The sequence below is a fragment of the Dipodomys merriami genome, unplaced genomic scaffold (genome assembly GCF_024711535.1).
Source record: "Dipodomys merriami isolate MVZ:Mamm:240054 unplaced genomic scaffold, mDipMer1.0.p SCAF_41, whole genome shotgun sequence".
Lineage (NCBI taxonomy): Eukaryota > Metazoa > Chordata > Mammalia > Rodentia > Heteromyidae > Dipodomys > Dipodomys merriami.
In genome coordinates, this window is record NW_027205715.1 from 3,035,858 (window position 1) to 3,057,365 (window position 21,508).

The following is a 21,508-nucleotide window of genomic DNA, read 5'->3' on the forward strand; positions in this document are numbered from 1 at the left end:
CTCGGATGTGGTGGGTTCTGACAATGGTGTCCTGGTCCTGTCGTTTGTCCCTCTGATGTGTACGCCATTCTAATCATGTGGAGTTCTTTCCTCTATGTCTCTATGTCCCGTCTTCTTTAGAGACTCCTGTCCTTGCATTTGAGGCCCACTCATTCCATATGACCTCACCTTTGCGAATCATATCTGTAAAGATCCCATTCCAAAGAAGGTCACATTCTGAGGTTCTGGGTAGACATGCATGGTGGGGGGGGGGCAGGTAGCACACTCTCACACCAGCAATAGGGCAGGAGTCAGTCCTGTTCTATTGGCTTTGTAGTGGTAAACTCCAACCCCACAGAGCGCCCAACTCCACAGAGCGCCCAACCCCACAGAGTTATCTAGGTTGCTGGGACCCCTAGGAAGCCTAGGGGCCTCCTAAGACTCCAGCCTCCCTCCTCTCTGCCCCTCTGGCTGGCTGCATCCTCCCTCTACATTTCAACCTGTCTCTAATCTGGAGTTCTATTTGCCAAGTGGGGATGAAGCAGAATAGCCTAGGAAAAGCTGGGGTTTAGAGGTGGGCTGCTGAAGCACACTGGCCTATCTCCAGGCTGGGGTCTGTGTCTAGAGGGTGGTATGGGTCTTGAACTTGCTGTAGAAATCCCTGTGTTGTTGCTCCCGGATCAGCCACTAGGGTCTGAAGTTGTGGCCTTCAGCAGGTCAAGCCCAATAGTCACCAGTGGCTTCTGGAACTGGGGCTTCCTTACAATGCACCTGCCAGGTGAGGCTGTCCCTGAAATCACATTTGAGAAATGACTAGAAATGAGCAGGTGATATGAGCAAAGCATGCGCTGAGTTCTTTGTCAGAGCAGAAGGAGACATTTGGGGCTGGTCTGGATCCAGACAGGTGGATCTGTCCGTGGTGGCTTAACACGTCCAGAGGGCTGACAGTGGGCAGAGCCAGGGGAGGGACCCATTCATCTCACCAACAAAGCCATCCCACATCGGCCACCCCTCATCTGCTCCACAGATAAGGGCTGAGGCCCTGGAGCTGAGCCGTGCTGACACAGAGCCCTGCCAGCCAGATCCTCAACTTCAGCTCCCGGGTGTGGGTCTTCTCTCCTGCCTTGGGTGTCAGAGGTGGTCCCAGCCCTGTGACCATGGCCAAGTCCTTAGTCTCAAGGATCTTCCTGTCCATGTTTCCTTTCTGAGGGGCCCAAGTCAGGGGCACTTGCCCACCTTGGCCTTAGACAAGGTACGGGGAGGACCGATGGAGTCCCAGGGGTGGTCTGACGCTCAATGTCCCTCCCACAGGACCCTGCTGTGGCCATCCCCAAGGGAACACTCATGGCCATTTTCTGGACCACTGTCTCCTACCTGGCCATCTCGGCCACCATTGGTGAGTGGCTGGCCCCCACCCTGGACACTGGGAAGGCCCGCAGGGTGTGGCTCGTGAACAGGGAGAGTTGGGCTGGAGGATACAATTCTTCCATTGCCATCTCTGGGGGCCAAGGAGAAGCCCAGCCGCCCACCGCTAGGCTCTCCCCTTCTCAGGCTCCTGTGTGGTGCGCGATGCCTCTGGGAGCCTGAACGACACGCTGGCAGCCGGCTCAGGAGCCTGCGAGGGGCTGGCCTGTGGCTATGGCTGGAACTTCACCGAGTGCGCCCAGCAGCACAGCTGTCGCTATGGTCTCATCAACTACTACCAGGTCCTGGGCCTCTGTCTCTGTGCTGCAGTGGGCGGATGGGGACGTGGTTTGGGGATCTGAGCCCTGGACTCAGGGGGAGAGGTGCTGGCTCCGGTGCCCAGTCTGTGAGTGGGCCTGGGGTACCCGGGTGAGGGCTGTGGACTCCCATCCAGGTGCCCCTCGGTGGGGTCCGGGATGTCAGCTCAGCCCTCCCTGTCCCTGTAGACCATGAGCATGGTGTCTGCCTTCGCTCCCCTGATTACAGCCGGCATCTTTGGGGCCACCCTCTCCTCTGCCCTGGCCTGCCTTGTCTCGGCTGCCAAAGTCTTCCAGGTGAGGCACGGGCAGGGGCCTGGGGTCCGGCTGGGGGCGGGGCCACGATTGGGAGGGGCCAGAGTAAGGGAGGAGCCAAGAAGGGGAGGGGCCAGGGCAAGAGGAGTCCAGACTGGGGGCGGGGCCATTCCAGGGGCGAGGCCACGCCGGGGAGGGGCCAGGCAGGGGGCGTGGTTAGTCTGGAGGAGGGGCCAGCTGAGGAGTTTGGGCTAAGGGGCGGGGCCAGGCAAAGAGGTCTGGGCTCGAAGCCCAGGTGGAAGGGTCCCCTGTGACTGCTATGAAGTCCCAGAGGGCTCACGTGACAGGGTCTAGCGGAGGGGGCAAGGTGCCAATGCTTGAAGGAAGTGTCCCCTTGGTCTCCCCTGGGGCCTCCCCGCAGCTTTTCTGCAGTCTCAGCACCCAAAGCTCCCGGATGCAGTGGCCCCTCTCGCTCTGCCCTTATCCTGTGTCAGATCGTTTAACAAAACCAGAAATCAGGGACCAGGCTGGGCTCACGGAGGGACGGAGGGGCGGGAGGGAGCACAGAGGCTGGGGCCCAGGTGGTCCCGGGGAGGAGGGGGCGGCCAGGTGGTGAGCGCGGCGCCCCTACCCGCAGTGTCTGTGCGAGGACCAGCTGTACCCGCTAATCGGCTTCTTTGGCAAAGGCTATGGCAAGAACAAGGAGCCGGTGCGGGGCTACCTGCTGGCCTACGCCATCGCCGTGGCCTTCATCATTATTGGTAAGAGGCTGTCAGGCCTGGTGAGGGCCTGGCCTCTATCCTGGCCCAGCTGTCCTCAGCTGGTCTGCATGCTGCCAGCCTGGCACAAGGGGGCGCCCATCCAGGGTTTGGTGCTAGGAACTGAACCTGGGGCCAGGCACATGATTACCACACACATCTCTGAGCCACACTCCTCCCGGGCCCCCAACTTCCCAGGAAGTCTTAGGGAGGACCCAGTGATGGGTCCTTTCTCTCCCCCTTCACCCCCTTCACCCCCTTCAGAGAGGGCAGTGAGCCACTGTACTTTGTTGGAAGGACATCAGCTGTGTCCCTCTGGTTCTGCGCCCCGAGACCTGCCACCTCTGCTCCCCAGGTCTAAAGGAACTCCCAGGACTGCTTTGGATCATGGTGGTCACTTTCTGGGGGGTGGGGGTTGATATCCATGCAGGTGGATAGGCTAGACAAAGCCAGTTTCATTAGACTGAACTACTAGCCTGGTTTTGCCATGTGCCTGATCTGTGGCATTGAACAAGTTCTCCGAGCCTCAGTTTCTCATCTGTAGAATTGGAGCAATAGTGCATAGCAGGTAGGGCCCAGGTGGGCAGGAGACCATGTGTAGAGACACACCCACGCACCATGCTTGGCTAACATAGCTGAAGAAGCAGAGCTCACTAAAAGAGAAGTAGCAGCCAAGCACAGACGGTGGCTGAGTGCTTTCACCTTTAGGGGTGAATGGGGATTAGTGGGGTGCAGGTGAGTCCTCCTCCCCCAGCTCACAGCCATTTCCTTGCTGCCTAGCCTGGCCCCAGAGCTCACTAAACCGTAAGACTTACCAGTCTCTCAGGGAAGCTTCCAGACACAAAATGCTGGATCCTGGGACTGGATGTGCAGCTCAGTGGGTAGAGTGCTAGCCAATGAGTGAAAGTGTCAGGTAGCAAGTTCAAGAGCATCTAGATCAAGTTTAAGCCCGGGTCTCAGACCTAAAAAACAACAAAAAAAAAAGGAATCCTGGATTCTGAGCCAATGGAAGCAGTGTGCCCTTGGGGAATGGAGCCTGACCTTGGCTGGCCCCATCCATCTTCTTGTTCACCAGAGCCCCTAACTCCACTTCTCTACAGATACTCCCCCCTTGACTCACACTCAATAGCTTTGGATCTGGGGGGTTCTGGGACTATGGCTTCAGATGCTCAGGAGCACTGAGTGTAGCAGGATCAGCACCTAAGTGGTGCTCATCTCACTTAGGGGGATCCCCAGGGAGGCACACGCACACACAACTTCATCAGGGATGTTGGAGCCAAGTGACACAGGGAAGGGAAGGAGGCACCGTGCGTGGGGCTGAGATATGGGTCCCAGGGGCCTGAGTCACATTGCCACATGTATCTTTGCTGTAGTTTGTGGTTCAAAAGGGCTCCAGCCACTGCCCTCTGTCATCCCATAGCCTGGTGGGGCTCATTCCCATACTAAGACACTCTCCCCGCAATCCGCATACACGTGTCAGCGTACAGTTTATAAGACACTGTCACTAAGAGCTTCACTAAAGGATGGACCTATTTCACAGATGGGAAGGTTGAGATCCGGGCCTTGGGGGGCGGGCCTGCTCTGGGGTCCCCTACCCTTTGAGTTTGAATGGCAGGCAATTTGGTGCTAGAGTCACGCAGCAAATTGCTATCTCTTTCCCTGGGTGCCTGAAGCTGAGCTCAACACCATTGCTCCCATCATCTCCAACTTCTTCCTGTGTTCCTACGCCCTCATCAACTTCAGCTGCTTCCATGCCTCCATCACCAACTCCCCCGGTGAGCAGACCTTCCACCCATTCCAGGGAAGAGGCCTAGAGGGGCCCGGGTGGGAATGGGAGCCAGGGGTGGAGGCGGCCAGCTCAAGCTCATTCCTCAAGTTGAAACCTTGTGAAGGGAACATAGGGACACTAAAGCAGCCGCCACCCCTTCCCAAGTTCTTACAGTGATGCAGATCCACATGTTATTTGCATTCTGTGGAGTTATTCTAGTTCCTACTTTCATCAATATTTCAGGAGCCAGCAGATTCCCCAGAGGGAAGAGGATTCCCCAAAGTCTAGGGGCTGTCCCAGACAGTGCTGTCACTGCACTCTGCTTTGTCTTGAGCTAGATGCTTGGGCCCTAGGGTGAGCCCTGGCCAGCAAGGTAGGGGGACAGGCCTCTCCCAGAGCATGCCCAGCAAGGAAGCAGCTGCAGGGCCCATCCTCCTGTGTGGTGGCATGGCCACTTGACCCTGCTCCTAATCCAGGAGGAGGCTCTGGAGCCTGGGGCATGCACACTGAGCTGGGCCTTCCCCCAGGGTGGAGACCCTCATTCAGATACTACAGCAAGTGGGCAGCACTGTTCGGGGCGGTGGTCTCCGTGGTCATCATGTTCCTGCTTACCTGGTGGGCGGCCCTCATCGCCATCGGAGTGGTGCTCTTCCTCCTGCTCTATGTGATCTACAAGAAGCCAGGTGTGTTGGTGAGGGCTGGGTGGGCCCAGTCCCCATGCCAGATCAACAGGCAGCCAGGCCTGCCTTAGCTGGTGCTGCCCATTCCAGCTCTGCCTTTCCCAGAGCACCAGGCCGGCCTACCACCACTCGTGTCTTCATGGGAAAAAGTGCTCAAAAGGACCTAATATTGAGAGATCACCCAGGACCAGGTACCCCCACTCAAAGGGCCCAGAGTCAGCACCTGAGAGGGGCTAGCCCCTGGGGCTTGCACACTTAGTGTAACACCACGCTAAATCTGAACCACTACTTGCAAGGCAGTTCAAAACCAGTTAAGATCCTTTCTCAAAAACAAGTTGTAAATGGTGGCACATGCACAACTGTAATTGCAGCTACTTGGGAGGTGAAGATTGGAGGGTCATGGCCCAAGATCAGCCCTGGACAAAAAAATTGCCAGACTTCTACCTGAAAAACAAAGTAAAAAGCCTGAAGGGTGACCAAGAGGGGGCTGTGAAGGGTGGTGGCTCATCAGGGGAACAAGAGTCTATATGCAGGCAGCAGAGACCCAGCGTGGGGAAACCCAACCCCAGACAGCCTAGAACTCCACATTTGAACCTGAACTTGACCTTGTTTGTCAGGGCTGGGGAATGCTTTGTAGCATTCAGGGGTCTTGATCATCTTTAAGTGTGCACCTATCCAGCTTGTGTCCCAGCTCTGCTGGGTAGCCCTGATCACTACCTCCCTCTTCTCCCCACATGACCAGATTTTGTTGTTGTTGTTGGTGGTGGTGGTGGTGGTGTTGATTGTTGTGCTTGAGCTCAGGGCCTGGGTCCTGTCCCTGAGTTCTTTCACTCAAGGGTAGAGCTCAATGACTTTGAGCCACAGCACCACTTCCAGTTTTCTGGTGGTTAATTGGAGATGAGAGTCTCATGGGGACTTTTCTGCTTGGGCTGGCTTTGAACTGTGAGCCTTAGATCTCAGCCTCCTGAGTAGCTCAGATTACAGGCGTGAGCCACCAGTGCCCAGCTCACATGACCAGTTTTGTTCCGGTGATTTCTGAATCTTGTCCACAGAGGTGAACTGGGGCTCTTCCGTGCAGGCCGGCTCCTACAACCTTGCTCTCAGCTATTCAGTGGGCCTCAACGAAGTCGAAGACCACATCAAGAACTACCGGTGACCAGTGTCCGGGACCGCAGGCAGAACTGGGGTGGGGAAAGTCCAGCCTGGGGGAGGAGCACCACCTGACCATCAGAAATTAGGATGGGGATTGCCTAATGGGGGGCTGAGCAAGGAAAAGAGTCCACTGGGAGAATGATCTGGGGAACAAAGGAACAGAAGCAGACAGCCCCAGATCCCCCTCGAAGCTGGCAGAGAATCATGCACCTTTCTGCCTTCTCCCTACCTGATTATCTGTTTGTGTCACACATTGGGACATAAATGTGTGACATTTATGACACAAATGAGGACAGTGAGACTCAGAGAGGCTAAGTAACTTACCTGACTAACTTTGTGCACAGCTGCTGAACATGACCCACTGAGTCTGGCTTTGACTGATCAGCACCAGTGTCCCTTGATTACTACCCTGTTTTGCCTCTTGGAGGCTCAGTCCTCTGCCTAGATAACACAGTGGGCGTGCAGATGGTGGGCCTCCTTATCAGCAGTCTTTATTGGTTCATCAATGTGCTGGGCAGGGCAGGGCAAAGGAAGGGTATCTGGTAAAGGGTCAGGTGGTCTGAGCAGAGAAAGAAAAGAGACAGGGGTAGCATCATACCGAGTCTAGAAGACTACTTGATAGGCAGTTTGAGGCCAGTTTGTGCAAAAAGTTTGTGAGCTCAAAAATACAAGCTAGGTGTGGTGGCACATATCTATAATCTCAGCTACTTGAGAGGTGAAAATAGCCCAAGATCAGCCTAGGGCAAAGTTGCCTACTTGAAAAACAAACTAAAAGCAAAAGAGCTAGGGGGGGCATGACTCAAGTGGTAAAGCACTTGCCTAGCTAGCACATTTAAGGCTGTACTTGGTGGAGGGGGGAGAGGAAGAAAAGTCCCTAGAAACACAGCAGAAAGTGAATCCCAAGGCCATACCAGGATTCAGGATGATGTTGGAGCCAGGTGAGCTCCCAAGGTACCTCACTTAGTACCAGGAACCCTGGGGACCTCTCCTGATGGCTCTTTCCCCTTTTCCTTTTCCTTCTCAGTCCCCAGTGCCTGGTGCTCACAGGTCCCCCCAACTTCCGCCCGGCCCTGGTGGATTTTGTGGGCACCTTCACCCAGAATCTGAGCCTGATGGTCTGTGGCCACGTGCTCATTGTAAGTGTCTGGAGAGATGGAGCAGGGCCAGGGCCATGGGGACTGCTGGCAGGGGAGGGGGAGGGAGCGGGGGGGGGAGGCAGCAGAGGCTGGCCAGGTTGTCTGTCTGTCTGTAGGTGCCTGTAGGTCTCTCAACCTTCCTGGTTGCCAGTGCAGTATACCGCCTCTCATCTGCATGCTCCCTTCTAAGCCTACAAGGCCCACCTCTGTGGGCCTGGGATCTTGGGCCAGGGCAGGAGAGAAAGAAGGCAAGTCCCTGATGTCAGCAGTCGCATCACCCACAGGGACCCCACAAGCAGAGGATGCCTGAGCTCCGGCTCATTGCCAATGGGCACACCAAGTGGCTGAACAAGAGGAAGATCAAGGCCTTCTACTCAGACGTCCTTGCCGAGGACCTGCGCAGCGGCGCCCAGATCCTTATGCAGGTGTGCCAGGCTGCACCAGAACCACAGAAGGGCCCGGGGGTCTAGTGGATGCCCCTTTATTGAAACAGGAGTTTCCCCCTTTCCCAACCTTTCTTGGGTCTTCTGGCACCCTGGCACCTGCTGCAGAAGCCTGGAAGAATAGGGGAGGGGAGGGGAGGGCGGGACCACAGCCAGGTCCTGGTTTTGTTTTTATTGTATTCAGTTATAATTTATGTGCCATAGGTGAAGAAGAAAAAAACACTGAGTGTATAGCTTGATAAATGTTTGCGAATGTAGACCCCACCCAGTTGTGTATGTGCTAGATCTAGAACATTCCACAGAGCAATGAACTCACAGCTCTGTGTAAAACAAGAGGAATACTGTGAATCCCTGACTCAGCAAAGGAGAGTCCTTCCCAGTAGTTTTAAGCATTTCTCTCATGTGTGTGTGTGTGTGTGTGTGTGTTCGCATACACACACACACGTGCACATGTGCGTGCATGCACACATGTGTGTCCTCCAATCCTGGAGTTTGAACTTGAGGCATTGAACCTTCCCAGCTTGCTTGCTTGACTGGTACTTTACTACTTGCGCCACACCTCCAATCTTGGCTTTTTGCCAATTGTCAGGGAGAGAGAGTCCTTTTTTGTTGTTGTTGTTGTTGGTTGTGGGGCCTGAACTCTGGGCCTGGGTGCTGTCCCTCAGCTCTTCAGCTCAAGGCTAGCACTCTGCCACTTGAACCACTGCACCACTTCCAGTTTCTTCTGCTTATGTGGTGCTGAGGAATCGAACCGAGGGCCTCATGCATGCAAGGCAAGCACTCTACTACTGAGCCACCTTCCCAGCCCTGAGAGTTGTACTGACTTCTCTGCTCAGGCTCACATCAAACCTCAGTTCACCAGATCTCAGCCTTCTGAGTTGCTAGGATACAGATAAGAGCCACTAGCACCTGGCTAATTGTATACTTTACAATGGTTAATTCTGTAATGTAAATTTCATCTATTTAAAAATCTTAAAAAGAAGCTGGGTGCCTGTGGTTCATGCCTTTAATCCTAGCTACTCAGGAGGCTGAAATCTGAGGATCACGGTTCAAAGCCAGACTGGGTAGGAAAGTCCATGAGACTCTAATCTCCAATTAGCCACCAGAAAACCAGAAGTGGAACTGTGGCTCAAAGTGGTAAAGTGTTAGCCTTGAGCAAAAAAAGCTCAAGAATCACACCCAGTTCCTGAATTCAAGCCCTATAACCAAAAAAAGGGAAAAGAAATGTGTATGTGTGAGTTTGTGTGTGTGTGTGTGTGTGAGAGAGAGAGAGAGAGAGAGAGAGAGAGAGAGAGAGAGAGAGAGAGAGAGAGAGAGAGAGAAAGAGAGAGAAAGAGAGGGAGGGGGGGTGGGGAGGGAGAGAGAATTATTGAGGAAATCTCTAAGCTTGACATCCAAAAATCAAATTGCTTTCTTTCTTTTTTTTTTTTTTTGTCAGTCGTGGGGCTTGAACTCTGGGCCTGGGCGCTGTCCCTCAGCGATTCAGCTCAAGGCGAGCACTCTACCATTTGAGCTACAGCGCCATTTCCAGTTTTCTGGTGGTTTATTGCAGATAAGAGTTTTACGGACTTTCCTGCTTGGGCTGGCTTTGAACCATGATCCTCAGATCTCAGCTTCCTGAGTAGCTAGGATGACAGGTGTGAGATACTGTACTCCGCTCAAAAATCAAATTTCTTAGGAGAAATGAGTTGTCAGCGAAGCAGGGCTGGGAAAATGTCATCCCTTGGCCAGGCTTGGGGAGCCACAGGGACAGGGACAGCTCCCACACTAGCTGCACCTTCTGTGGCGTGTCCAGGCAGACCCAACTCTGCAGGGGGTTGTGTCTCCTGAGCCCCAGCGGGTCACCTGGAAGGAAGCTGCACTGAGGGAGAGCCACACCCTGATCACAGAACGGACCCCCAGCCTTAGCTGCCCGCCCTGCCCTCCTGACCTTCCCCACTTCCCCAACCCTGGCAGGCTGCAGGTCTGGGGAGACTGAAGCCCAACATTCTGGTGGTGGGGTTCAAGAAGAACTGGCAGTCGGTTCACCCAGCCACGGTGGAGGACTACATTGACATCCTACAGTGAGTAGGGCAGAGACAGCAGGGCCAGAATCTGTTGATGTGGCCCATGGGGCTTCCTAGAACTGGGGAGGGGGGGAGGAGCAGCAGGGACCATGAGAAGTTGACTTCCATTTGCTCAAGGCTGAACAGGGTGTGTGTGTGTATGTGTGTTCGTCCCATTCTGACCTATGGGGCCATGGACAACAAACAAGTTCATCAGGGAGCTGGCAGGGATAAGAGTGAAGTGGGCCAGGTGTAGGACAATAGGGAGCAGTGTGGCAACTGGAAAAGCCAGTGCCACTGGCTTTAGCTAATTGCATCCTGAAGCAATGTGGGTCATGTCTTGCCAGAGATTTAGATTTTCCAGAGTAGCTTAAAATCTAGGTGTCTTTGCAAAAGCCTTGTGCCCACCTGTGGCCCCTCAGAAGGCCCAGGCCCAGCTCAGACCTCTGAATTTGTTTCACGTTCCACGGGTGAAGCCAGGCCCCAGGACTGAGCTCCCTGTGGGTTTCAGAACAAACTCCCATCCCTGTTTTCCTCCAGCTCTGTGCGAGGCACAGTCCACAGGCAGCTGGCCTGGGCTGCTTTCTTGCCTTCATGCTGCATGGAAAATTGACACTGTTAAGAACCACCAGGCCGAGGGCTGAGGCCCTGGGACCTGCTTCCAGGTCTGCTGTTTACCAGCACGATTCCAAGGTGGTAGAATCTGGCTCCAGGCTTCCCCAGCTCCCCCATACCTAGGCAGTCCCTAGATGCTTAGCCAGATGAGTCTGACACAATCCATGACTCAGGGCACTGGGTCAGAAAGACAGGAAGTGCGCCTTAAGGGGTCAGAAGCTTTCTAGATGCCCCGTAGCCATTCCTGAATGTGTGTCTATAGTCCTAGCCGCAAACTGGCTGCTTGGTGCCTTGCTTCCCCAGGACTCAGTTAGTACATGGGGCAAAAGGTGGAGGGGATGTGAGATTCCCCAAGTGTATCAGGTGGTTAGGGTATAATTTAGTTTTTCCCCAAGGGATCCTGGGTGACTCTCCCGTTTGGTCTGTGTATTACACAAATGGGGAAACTAAGGCCCTGGTAAGAGAAGGAGTATGGCGGGAGGCATTATGGTCTCTGGGGATCAGGTCACTTCCCGAATGGGAGGCTGAGATCAGCATCCTCATTTCAGCGATGCCTTCGACCTCAACTATGGTGTGTGTGTCCTGAGGATGCGAGACGGCCTCAATATCTCCGAGGTGCTGCAGCCCCACGGTGAGTATGGGCCGTGCCGCCCAGCCCCGCTGACATCTAGAGCAGAGCTGGTGCCCTGGTGGCTCATGCCTGCAATCCTGCCTACTCAGAGGCAGGAAAGTCAGTGAGACTCTTTATCTCTAATTATCCAGAAGTGGAGCTGCGGCTCAAAGTGGTAGAGCCCTAATCTTGAGCAGCAACACTCAAGGACAATACCTAGGCCTTGAGTTCAAACCCCACAACCGACAAGATAAACAACAACCTAGAACAGCATCCTGGAAAGTTCTGGAGCCCAAGGTTCTCAAGTAAACCAGGAAAGAGAGGGAAACATTAGTAAGGAATAAAAGGTATCAGAGTCTAGAAAGTCAGCCTTTGATGGTCTTCAAGTTTCCAAGCAGAGAGGTGAAGTCCAGACAGGGCAGGCACCCGTGCCAGGTCCTGTGTGAGGCCAGGAGCAGGAGGAAGATTCAGAGCTCCCTGAATCACTGTCAATGCTTTTGTGGGATGAAGAGAATCTACTAGAGAGAAGGAAGGGAAAAGAGTAGAGGAGTAAAGACATTGCTCATGTAAAGACATTGGAAATGAAAATATTTACCCAAAGGTCATGGAAACTGGATGTTTTGGTTTCCATAGCTAGCTTTGGGGATGGAATTGGGATGTTTTACATATGTGTGCATGAGGCTGGGCATAGTGATGCCCGTCTGTGATCCCAGTTACTCAGGAGGCAGAGATCGGGAGGATTGATGTTTGAGGCCAGCTTAGATAAAAAGAGGATGGAGGTTTGAGGCCAGTTTAGGTAATAGTTACCTAGACATCATATTAACAAGTATGCAGGCATAATGGGCCATTCCTGTAGTCACAGCTACTTGGAAAGTGTACTTAGGAGAATCGCAGGCCAAGGCTATCCCCAGGCAAAAAGCAAAAGTCTCTCTGAAAAATAACTAAGGTTAAAAGGGTCGGAGGGGGTCTCTCTGAAGTGGTAGAGCATCTGCCTCCGTAGCACAAACCTCAAATCCCAGTACTGCCAAAAAAGAAAAAAAAAAGCCATAACAGTGTAGACTCTTAATTGGTACTATTTAGAAGTGTGAAAGGAATAAAATAGTGGGGAGCTGGTGTCTCACACCTATAATCCTACCTACTCAGGAGGCTGAGATTTGAGGATCATGGTTCAAAGCCAGCCCAGGCAGGAAAGTCCTTGAGACTCTTATCTCCAATAAACCACTAGAAAACCAGAAGTGGCACTGTGGCTCAAAGGGTAGAGCGCTTGCCTTGCTCTGAAGAGCTCAGGGACAGCACCCAGGCCCAGAGTTCAGGGCCCACAGCCAACCAAAAAAGAAATAAAAATAAAATACACAAAGACAAACGAGTGGCTAGAAGTACCCTAGCAGGTGGGATCTGCAGACTGGCTGTCACCGGGCTGAGGGCTTGCCCAGCCCACAGCAGCTGGGCAGTAGAAATCTGTACCCACCACTCTGGGCACGGGGCTATACCAAGGACCAAACAAAGCATTCATTTGTTCCTGGTGTGCATGCTGCAGAGGACAAGGCCGATGCACAGAGGCACAGAGGCGGCAGGATGGAATGGTATCCTGGGGGGCAGGAGGAGCATGCATGGGTGCGGCAGGCTCAGGAGGGCAGGGCTGAGAGATGGGGCAGCCTGGATCCTGCACCCTCCACCCCTGCCCCAAGGTGGGAAGGAGCAGAGCCTGCCCTGAGCCTCAGGAACCCCGAAGGAGGAGGACTTTCCTTGTGGTGCTAGGGGAGCCCTAGGAGATGAGGAACCTAGAGGTACCAGGCAAGATCCTGCAGACCCAATGGCACCCTCTTCTGCAGTTAATCCTGTGTTTGACCCAGCGGAGGATGGCAGAGCCACAAGCAAGAGTGGGGCGGGGCCTTCTGCATCTGGCACAGGTCAGTTCCCCACACTGGGGGGTTTCAGGGTGCTCCGCCCTATGGGGATCCCTCTGGAGGGGTCTAGCCACAGTTAAGAGATTGCTAGCCACGAAACTGGGCACTGGTGGTTCAAGGCTATAATCCTAGCTACTCAGGAGGCTGAGATCTGAGGATCACAGTTCAAAGCCAGGCCAGGCAGGAAAGTGTGTGAGACTCTTATCTACAATTAACCACCAGAAAACCTGAAGTGGTGCTGTGGCTCAAGTGGTAGAGTGCTAGCCTTGGGCAGCTTAGGGACAGCACCCAGGCCCAGAGTTCAAGCCCCACGACCAACAACAACAACAACAAAAGATTGCCAGCCACGGACTGAGGAGGTAGCTCAGTGGTAGTGTTTGTCTAGCATGTATGAGGCCCTGGGTTCTATTCCTAGCATCCTTCCACCCCAACTGCCCTTCCAAAAACAAGATTGCTGGCACTGTCGCTCACCCATATCCTGCAGGTGGCGGCAGGAACAGGAGAATCTATGGCAGGTTTAAGGGCATCCCGTGACATTTGTAAGGGGTACAGGGGTGTTCAAGAGAAGGAAGGGCATGCCCCCTATCAAATGCTCCCAGCACTCCCCCCAAGGAGTTCCTGCCAATCTAAGTTGGCACCACAAGGGGCATCAAGTCTACCCAGGTTTCCCCATTGCTGCCCCTGTGCCCCGATGATGTAAGGCCGCAGACGCTGCTTTCACGCAAGGCCTGGCGTGGAAAGTGCTGCTCTGACCAGCTGCCTCCTTCCTGCAGTGGACGCTGAGGCTCTTGTGCGGGAGGAGCAGGCCCGCACCATCTTCCAGTCGGGGCAGGGCACGAAGACCGTGGACATCTACTGGCTCTTTGATGATGGAGGTCAGGCCCCTGAGCCCATCCTGGCTCTGCCTGCCTTTCCCGGGCTGCTCTGGTGGCTAGGACCCAGAATCCAGCAGAGGGGACAACCAAGACCCTCAGCCACTAATGAGCTCAGGTTAAGGGGAACCGGGCTGGACCCCACTCTCTGGCCTCCAGCTTTTCAGCTGTAGAAATGAAGACCCCTGAGTAGAGGAGCTGAGGGCAACAGGAACTAGAACCTTCTGACTGGTTGACCTTGGAAGTTGGGGCCTGTCAATGGGGAAGCTGATTGGATGATGGGAAAGTGTAGGAATGCTCACAGAAACACCTTCACCAGCTCATCTTAAAGCAAGACTTTTGAGCTTTACCTTTCCAGCCTTTGATTGAGCCAGAGAGAGAAAATGTCTTAGCACAATGGAGTGCAATCAACCCCAGATCCATGGGTTTTACATCCATGGCTTCAGACACTATCAGATTAGAAGTATTCAAAGAAAAACAAATTGTCTAAGCCCTTTGCACTGCCCTACATTGCAGTATGAAGAAGCTTTACCACCAGGCACTGAGTGGCTCACGCCTGCAATCCTAGCTACTCAGAAGGCTGAGATCTGAGGATCATGGTTCAAAGCCAACTGAGGCAGCAAAGTCCATGAGGTTCTTATCTCCAATGAACCACCAAAGTGGTAGAGCACTAGCCTTGAGCGAAAAACTCAGGGCCAGTGCCCAGAACCTGAGTTCAAGCCCCATGACCAACAGAGAGAGAGAGAGAAAGAGAGAGAGAGAGAGAGACAGAGAGAGACAGAAAGAGAGAGGGAGAGGCACTCACCATGTAGGGGTGCTGTTATATTCAGTACTACACCCCAGTCACAGGGACTCTGGGACAGCTGTTAGGGGACAGGGGACAGCTGTGGCCTTGGCTGGGAGGCCCAGTCTCTGCCATGCCTACAGCTGACTCTATTCTAACTGTGAGAGCCAATGTCAGCTGAGCACTTGCTCCATCCGTGGCTGACCCCAGGGGCTCCCAGGGCTAACCAGACACCATCTCCTTCTTTGTCAAGGGAAAGGAGGATCCAGGATGAGGCACTAGATATACAGTGGCTGGCCCTCAGCCTCAGTGGAGAGATGACAGGCAGGCCAGGGTCAAGGGTCAGGGAGCAGGATCCCATTCATTAGTCAGATATTCTGTTTTCAGTGATCCACTTGTTTGTGTGAAGATCCCCATTATTCCATGCCAGCTTATTCAGAGCACTGGGCCAAATAAACCCGGATCACCGTGGCAATCAGAGTTTAGTTTGGGAGCTCTTACACAGGCAAGGGAACTGAGGCCCAGCAAAGAGCAGGGTTTTCCTGTGGCAGGATGGACAGGGGACCCACATTATTGACCTTTCTCCTGAGTACTTTCCTCTTGTCTCTGGGGGCCCCTCTGTGCCAGGTCTCACCCTCCTCATCCCCTACCTCCTCCGCCGCAAGAAGAGGTGGAGCAAGTGCAGGGTCCGGGTGTTCGTCGGGGGCCAGATCAACAGGATGGACCAGGAGAGAAAGGCGTAAGTAGACAGGCCGGCCGGGGTCACATCCGCCAGCCCCTCGACCCCCAGACAGGCCCCCAGACAGTTGTGGTGACCTGGGCTCTACAGAGCAGGCCTCTTTTCCTTTCTGGTGTGTTCTGAATCTTCTGGAGAGAAGTGATTTTTTTTTTTTAATGTGTGTGTCAGTGGTTAGGCTCGAACTCTGTGCCTTTTTGGCTTTTTGGCTCATGGTTGGCACTCAACCAATTGAACCTTGTACTTCTGGCTTTCTGCTAGTGAGTTGGAGTTAAGAGTCTCATGGGCTTTTCTCCCTGGAGCTGGCTTTGAACTGTGATCCTCTCAGATCTTAGCCTTTTGACTAGCTAGGATGACAGGCATGAGCCACCAGCACCTGGCATATGTATGACTTTTAATTCTCCTTTAATTCTTTAGCCAACTGGATGAGAGGTCTTAGTTTCATGTTGTTCTGTGCTTCTGCTTCTGCCTAAACAAAAGCAGCAGGCCTGGGCTTGAAGGCTTGGCAGACAACAGCCTTTGGCTGGAATTAAATGACTCTGGCTTATTTATGTGGGTTTTAATTGCTACCTCTTTCTAGCAAGAGGTGCTGTGGGTTCTATTTTCCTTTAAATTATAACATTAGATTTCCTTCTCTAAGTATATTTGTCCATTTCCATTATTATAACAAGAGGAAGAAAAGAGGAAGCCAGGCACTGGTAATTCACACCTGCAATACTAGCTACTCAGGAAGCTCAGATCTGAGGATCATGGTTCAAAGCCAGTCTGTGAGATTTGTGTCTCCAATTAACTACCAAAAGAAGTAGAACTGTGGCTCAAGTGGTAGAGCATTAGCCTTGAGAAAAAGAAGCTCAGAGACACCACCCAGCCCTAGCCTGACATCAAAAAAAAAAAAGAAAAAAAAAACAGAAGAAGAAGAAAGATTTAGCTTACAGTTCTGGTGCAAGGTAAGGGCCCCCAGGTGACATAGGGCAGCATGTGACAGAGACAGAGAGCACGTGTCTGGCCTCTTTCTCCTTATAAAGCCACCAGAATTCCACTGTGGGGATTCTGATGACTTTTTCCAATCCCGCTCACTTCCCATAGGCCCCACACTAATCCTCTGGCACCTCACACAGAGGATTAAATTTCAACCTGAGCTCAAACCATATTCAAATCATAAGTCACAATGTGAGCTGATTTAAACAGACTCGAAAGTAAATAGTGAAACAGGTAGCATGCTTGCGTGGTGTTGGCAGGAGCTGGGCAGGGGGAGCTGAGCAACTGTGGCTTTAGAACAAGGTCAAGTGAAGTCAAAAAGTGGTAGAAAAACGAGAGGGGGGTAACAATGTTCAACAAGAAATGTACTCATTGCCTTACTTATGTAACTGTAACCCCTCTGTATAAACCTTTACAATAAAATAAAAATAAAATAAAATTTAAAAGAAAGTCAGGTGAATGTAGGAGCCAGTGGCTCACACCTGTAATCCTAGCTGCTCAGGAGGCTGAGATCTAAGGATTTCGATTCGAAGCCAGCCAGGGCAGGAAAGTCTGTGAGACTCTTATCTCAATCACCAAAAAGGGCTCAAGTGGTAGAGTGCTAACATTTAGCAAGAAAACTCAGGGACAGTGTCCAAGCCCTGAGTTGAAGCCACACAACTGGCACGCACACACACACACACACACACACACACACACACACACACACACAGAAAATTAGGTGAGGTGGTTTGTAGCCAGAGAGAAGAATCCTGCCCAGCCTCTAGAGCCCTCTGCAGCCATACTGGCCTGGCTACCCCAGAGCCAGGATAAGAGGGAACCTCTTCCCCTCCAGGACTGCAACTCTTCTTCCAATCAACCCAGCAGTCCCATCTCTGTGCTCTCCCTGCTGAGGATTTTACCTCTAAAAGGCTTCTTCCCCCCCCCCTCAAAAGCCAAGGACAGTATTGCTTGAGGACAGTAGCACCTGGCCTCTGGGATCTCCAAAAGTAAACAAGCTAAGAAGGCCTGAGTCTCAGTCTCCGCTTCCCAGGCAACAGCTGGGCCTCCTGAGACTGGCTGAGCTCAAGGCCATTGTACATTGAGCAACAGTGTGTCCTTCACGTGAAGAACTCCTTAGCCACCCAACTGGTTCTTACTGAGTCATATGATCTGCCTTCTCCATAACCCAGCCTTCTGGTTCTGCCATTACCTGCACAGCAAGACAAGGCTGCCTGTTAGGATCCATCCTGCCCATCCCAGGGGACCACGTGGAGGCAGGCAGGCACAGGAGAAAGATTATTATAAGGTTTATTAGAGGGGCCATATCTCCCCCTGGAGAGGGAGCAATATGGCTTCTGCCCCATCCAGGTGGGTCACTCTGGGGTTAGTGGGGTCAGGTACTCTGCGGGTGCAGGTGTTCTGGGCAAAGAGAGGAAGTAGGAGCTATCCTGGTGGGAACTCTAGGGTAGAGCTGAGGACTGGAGGTGGGGATAATGCTAACATTCTCTCACTTTGTTTAATAATAATAATAATAATAATATCTAGGGGTACTGGTTGGAAGTACGGATGGGAGGTCATTTCTTTGGAGCTACTTCCTGTTATAAATCGGCAAAGTAGTCAGGGGTCCCTGATTTGTTGCTTGGCTGATATTGTCTAAGAAGTATTTGCTTGGCAGTTTGTTTGGTAAAGGTCCTCATCTTTCCCATGTTTTTATCTAAATAACATATTAGTTATTCCCATGTTAGCTGTCTAAATTCCCATGTTAGTTATCTAAAATGCAAGGCGCAGAACGAGCCGAGTAGCTCCAGAGTTCAGGGGGCAGGGTCCCAGGGAGATTGAGATTTCACATCCCCACCTCTGCCTCTAAAAACTCAGGCATGCTCACTACCTGAGGGGCAGGTTGACTCCACCTCCCAGAGCTTTTTTAAGGTTTATCTTGATGCCAAGATGGCACAATCAGGTGGTCAATGCTAGATAGTAGAGAGAACTCAAGATTTAAGCAACAACAAGCAGAATTTAAGAGAATCCCCATGTTTAAACAAATAACAAGGGCTGGGAAGGTGGCTCAGTGGTAAAGTGCTTGCCTTACATGTATCAGGCCCTGGGTTTGATTCCTCAGCACCACATAAACAGAAAAAGCCGGAAGTGGCACTGTGGCTCAAGTGGTAGAGCGTTAGCCTTGAACTGAAGAGCTGAGGGATAGTGCCCAAGCCCAGAGTTCAGGCCCCAGGACCGACAAAAAAAAAAAAGACAAGAATAAAAAACCTTTTAACTAAAGTTCCTCTTTAAAACAATGTGATAATCCTTTGAGACTTTTACTAATGCCCAAACCTCATGACCTTCCTTGGAGTTTAAACTTAAACTCATCCATTTTTTTACATTATGATGACAGTTTTTGTCTTAACAAGTTTATATACATACATACACTTTTTTTCCTGGGCATTGAATTCAGGGCCTGGGCTTCTTTTGCTCAAGGTTAGTTCTCTACCACTTAAGCCACATTCAGAGATGGGAATAATGCTAACACTGCTAACACTGGTTCAGCAGCCAGCAGAGCTTGACTATAGGGCCCAAGCTGTTCCTGAAGACTGTGTTCCGCCCCTGTTCCCATACTTATAACTTTACTTACCTTGGAGGCCAGGGGTCCCTAGCCTAATGGGCACTTCAGCACCATGTGGGCCTTACCCAATCACGTCCTGCTCACGGTTCTGACTCAGTGGTAAACTCAGGCAGGTGTGCTGCTGTGAAGACACCTTTGTGTACAATTCCCCTTCCCCGCCTCCTTTACCCAGCATGCACCATCCAGCTGGATGGTTACCTCCTCTGGGGAACATTTCTTTGTTGTTGTTGGTCATGGAGCTTAAACTCAGCACCTGGGCACTGTTCCTGAGCTTTTTTGCTCAAGGCAAGCACGCTACCAGTTTGAGCCACAGTGCGACTTCCAGTTTTCTGGTGGTTAATTAGAGTAAGAGCTTCATGGACTTTCTTGCCTGGGCTGGCTTCAAATTGTGGCCCTCAGATCTCAGCCTCCTGAGTAGCTAGGATCATAGGCATGAGCCACCGGCTCTCTGTTGGCAGAACCTCCTTTGTGAGGTCTTCCCTAACAGCTACCACCATGCTTGTGCCCTTACATTGTTTGGCCCTGCCTGCTGCTTCTGATTCTCAGTTTCTATTACCTTTATTTCCTCCGTCACTTTTATTGTATAGTATTTTATTTTTATTTTGGTGATACTAGGGTTTGAACTAAGGGCCTTGTCCTTGCTAGGCTAGTGCTTTCTGGCTTGAATCACACCTCCAGCTCATTTTACTTTTAGATTGATTTTTGGATAGAGTCTCACTAGCATTTTGCCTAGGCTTCCAAGAGCCCTGATCCTCTTACAGAGCTGGGATTACAGTCATGAGCTACCATACCTGCCCCTTTGGTCACTCTTTCCCTTTTCAACTTTCCCCATCCTTAGGCCTTTGCTAGTCTAAGTGTGGTTCACAGCCCAGTAACATCCTGGGATGTCATTTAGAAATGTAGCATGCTAATTGGGGATTCAGATTCTGGAAAGCCTAATCTAAGAGGACTGAAGTCTAGGCATGAGTTCAATAAATGTTGAGACCCTATCTCACAGAAAAAGGGCTAGAGGCATGGCTCAGTGGTAGAGTACTTGCTAGGCAAGATCTTTCCGAGGCCAAACCCTAAAACTGCCAGAAAATAAAAAGAAGAAGAAAAAGGATGAGAAGGAGGAGGAAGAGGAAGAATAGCAGAATCCCAGGACTGGCCCAGATCAGCTGATCGGAAGCTACATTAACATTGACACGTTAAAATCTGAGCTGCAGTGGAACAGGAATGGCATGCGATACGAGATACTTGGGGAAATTTTGGTCAACTGTGTTCTTCGTATCACTCGTTACTGAGTGGCTTACTATACTGGGATTTCTTACTGTCTGCCCTGGTCCTGTGTGAGAAAGTCACTTCCACCAGGGAGGGGTGGGATCAATTCTGCTCAGAGCTACAAACTCAGCGTAGTACAAGTTAACTGAATGAATGAGGCAATGAATGAATGAACACGCTTTTAAGACTCCCCATCTGTTCTGCAGGATCATTTCTCTGTTGAGCAAGTTCCGGCTGGGGTTCCACGAAGTACATGTCCTTCCTGATATCAACCAGAAGCCTCGGGCTGAGCAGTGAGTTCTCTGTGAAGGGTCCCAGGCAGCAGGGACATTCCCTCTGCCCGCTGCCCCCTTGCTCTAGTCCCAATACTCCTTTGCTACTCCTTACCTGGGCCAGACATGCTGTACCTCAAGGCCTGTGCCCAGGAACTCAGGATGGGGCCCAGTCACAGTGCCCTCCTACTGAGTGGAGGTAGAGTCCAGGTCAGTCAGGGCAGCTCAGAGCACCAGAGTGGGATTCTACACAGAAGCCACTGGGATGCAAATGCCTGAGATGTCCCTCATGGGGCCCCTCACCCTCCTGCATGGGGCATCTTACCTTCCTCGCTTTGCCTCTCTTTTCCACAGCATCAAACGATTTGAAGACATGCTGGCACCCTTCCGCCTGAATGACGGCTTTAAGGACGAGGCCACAGTTGCCGAGATGAGGCGGGATTGTCCCTGGAAGATCTCGGATGAGGAGATGAACAAGAACAGAGTCAAGGTGCAGAGGAGGGAGGCCATGTCCCTGTATCTTGAGCTTCCTGAGCCCCTCCCCTTGTTCCTCACCCCGCTTCCCCCTGGGGGTCCTGTGGCGCTCAATGTCGTCTCTCCAAGAGATTTTAGATCCCTGCCCCTTCAGTGTCTGGAGTCCTCCCTTTCCTCCCCATTTCTGGGAGTCTGGTGGAAGGGCTTCATGATACAGGGCTTGTTCCTCAAAGCTCCCTCCGTCACCCTAGATGGAGCCCAATGCCAGGGCCTATTCTTCCCTAGACAACATAGCCAGGAATCTGGCAAGGGCTGGGAGAGGTGTGGGCATGGCGGGGGGACTTAACATGTCACCGTTTTAAAGTGGAGTAAGGAGCCAAGAGGCTGATTCTGCTCCTGTGAGCCCTACACCAGTGGTTCTCCACTGAGGGTGATTCTCCCATCTCCCATGATAGTTGTCT

At 52.2% G+C, this 21,508-nt stretch overlaps 1 protein-coding gene and 1 long non-coding RNA gene across 3 annotated transcripts in view; one reads left to right on the top strand and one right to left on the bottom strand.

Moving 5' to 3' along the window:
- The window catches only part of Slc12a3 (solute carrier family 12 member 3), a 34,806-nt gene that overhangs the window by 7,575 nt on the left and 5,723 nt on the right, over positions 1–21,508 (top strand). For both annotated transcript variants that reach the window (XM_069992340.1, XM_069992341.1), the window contains exons 9-24: positions 1,291–1,375; positions 1,531–1,685; positions 1,890–1,997; positions 2,593–2,716; positions 4,387–4,488; positions 5,009–5,164; positions 6,214–6,313; positions 7,338–7,449; positions 7,734–7,874; positions 9,849–9,955; positions 11,101–11,183; positions 12,995–13,072; positions 13,843–13,944; positions 15,353–15,464; positions 20,508–20,594; positions 20,928–21,063. In XM_069992340.1, coding sequence (XP_069848441.1) covers positions 1,291–1,375; positions 1,531–1,685; positions 1,890–1,997; positions 2,593–2,716; positions 4,387–4,488; positions 5,009–5,164; positions 6,214–6,313; positions 7,338–7,449; positions 7,734–7,874; positions 9,849–9,955; positions 11,101–11,183; positions 12,995–13,072; positions 13,843–13,944; positions 15,353–15,464; positions 20,508–20,594; positions 20,928–21,063 — 1,788 coding nt within the window. The remainder of the gene's footprint in view (positions 1–1,290; positions 1,376–1,530; positions 1,686–1,889; positions 1,998–2,592; positions 2,717–4,386; positions 4,489–5,008; positions 5,165–6,213; positions 6,314–7,337; positions 7,450–7,733; positions 7,875–9,848; positions 9,956–11,100; positions 11,184–12,994; positions 13,073–13,842; positions 13,945–15,352; positions 15,465–20,507; positions 20,595–20,927; positions 21,064–21,508) is intronic.
- Positions 250–20,983, bottom strand: LOC138806916 (uncharacterized). Its single transcript, XR_011366004.1, has 3 exons — positions 20,899–20,983; positions 3,529–3,675; positions 250–769 (listed from the first exon to the last, which is right to left on the bottom strand). It is a non-coding gene; the product is annotated as an uncharacterized lncRNA (long non-coding RNA).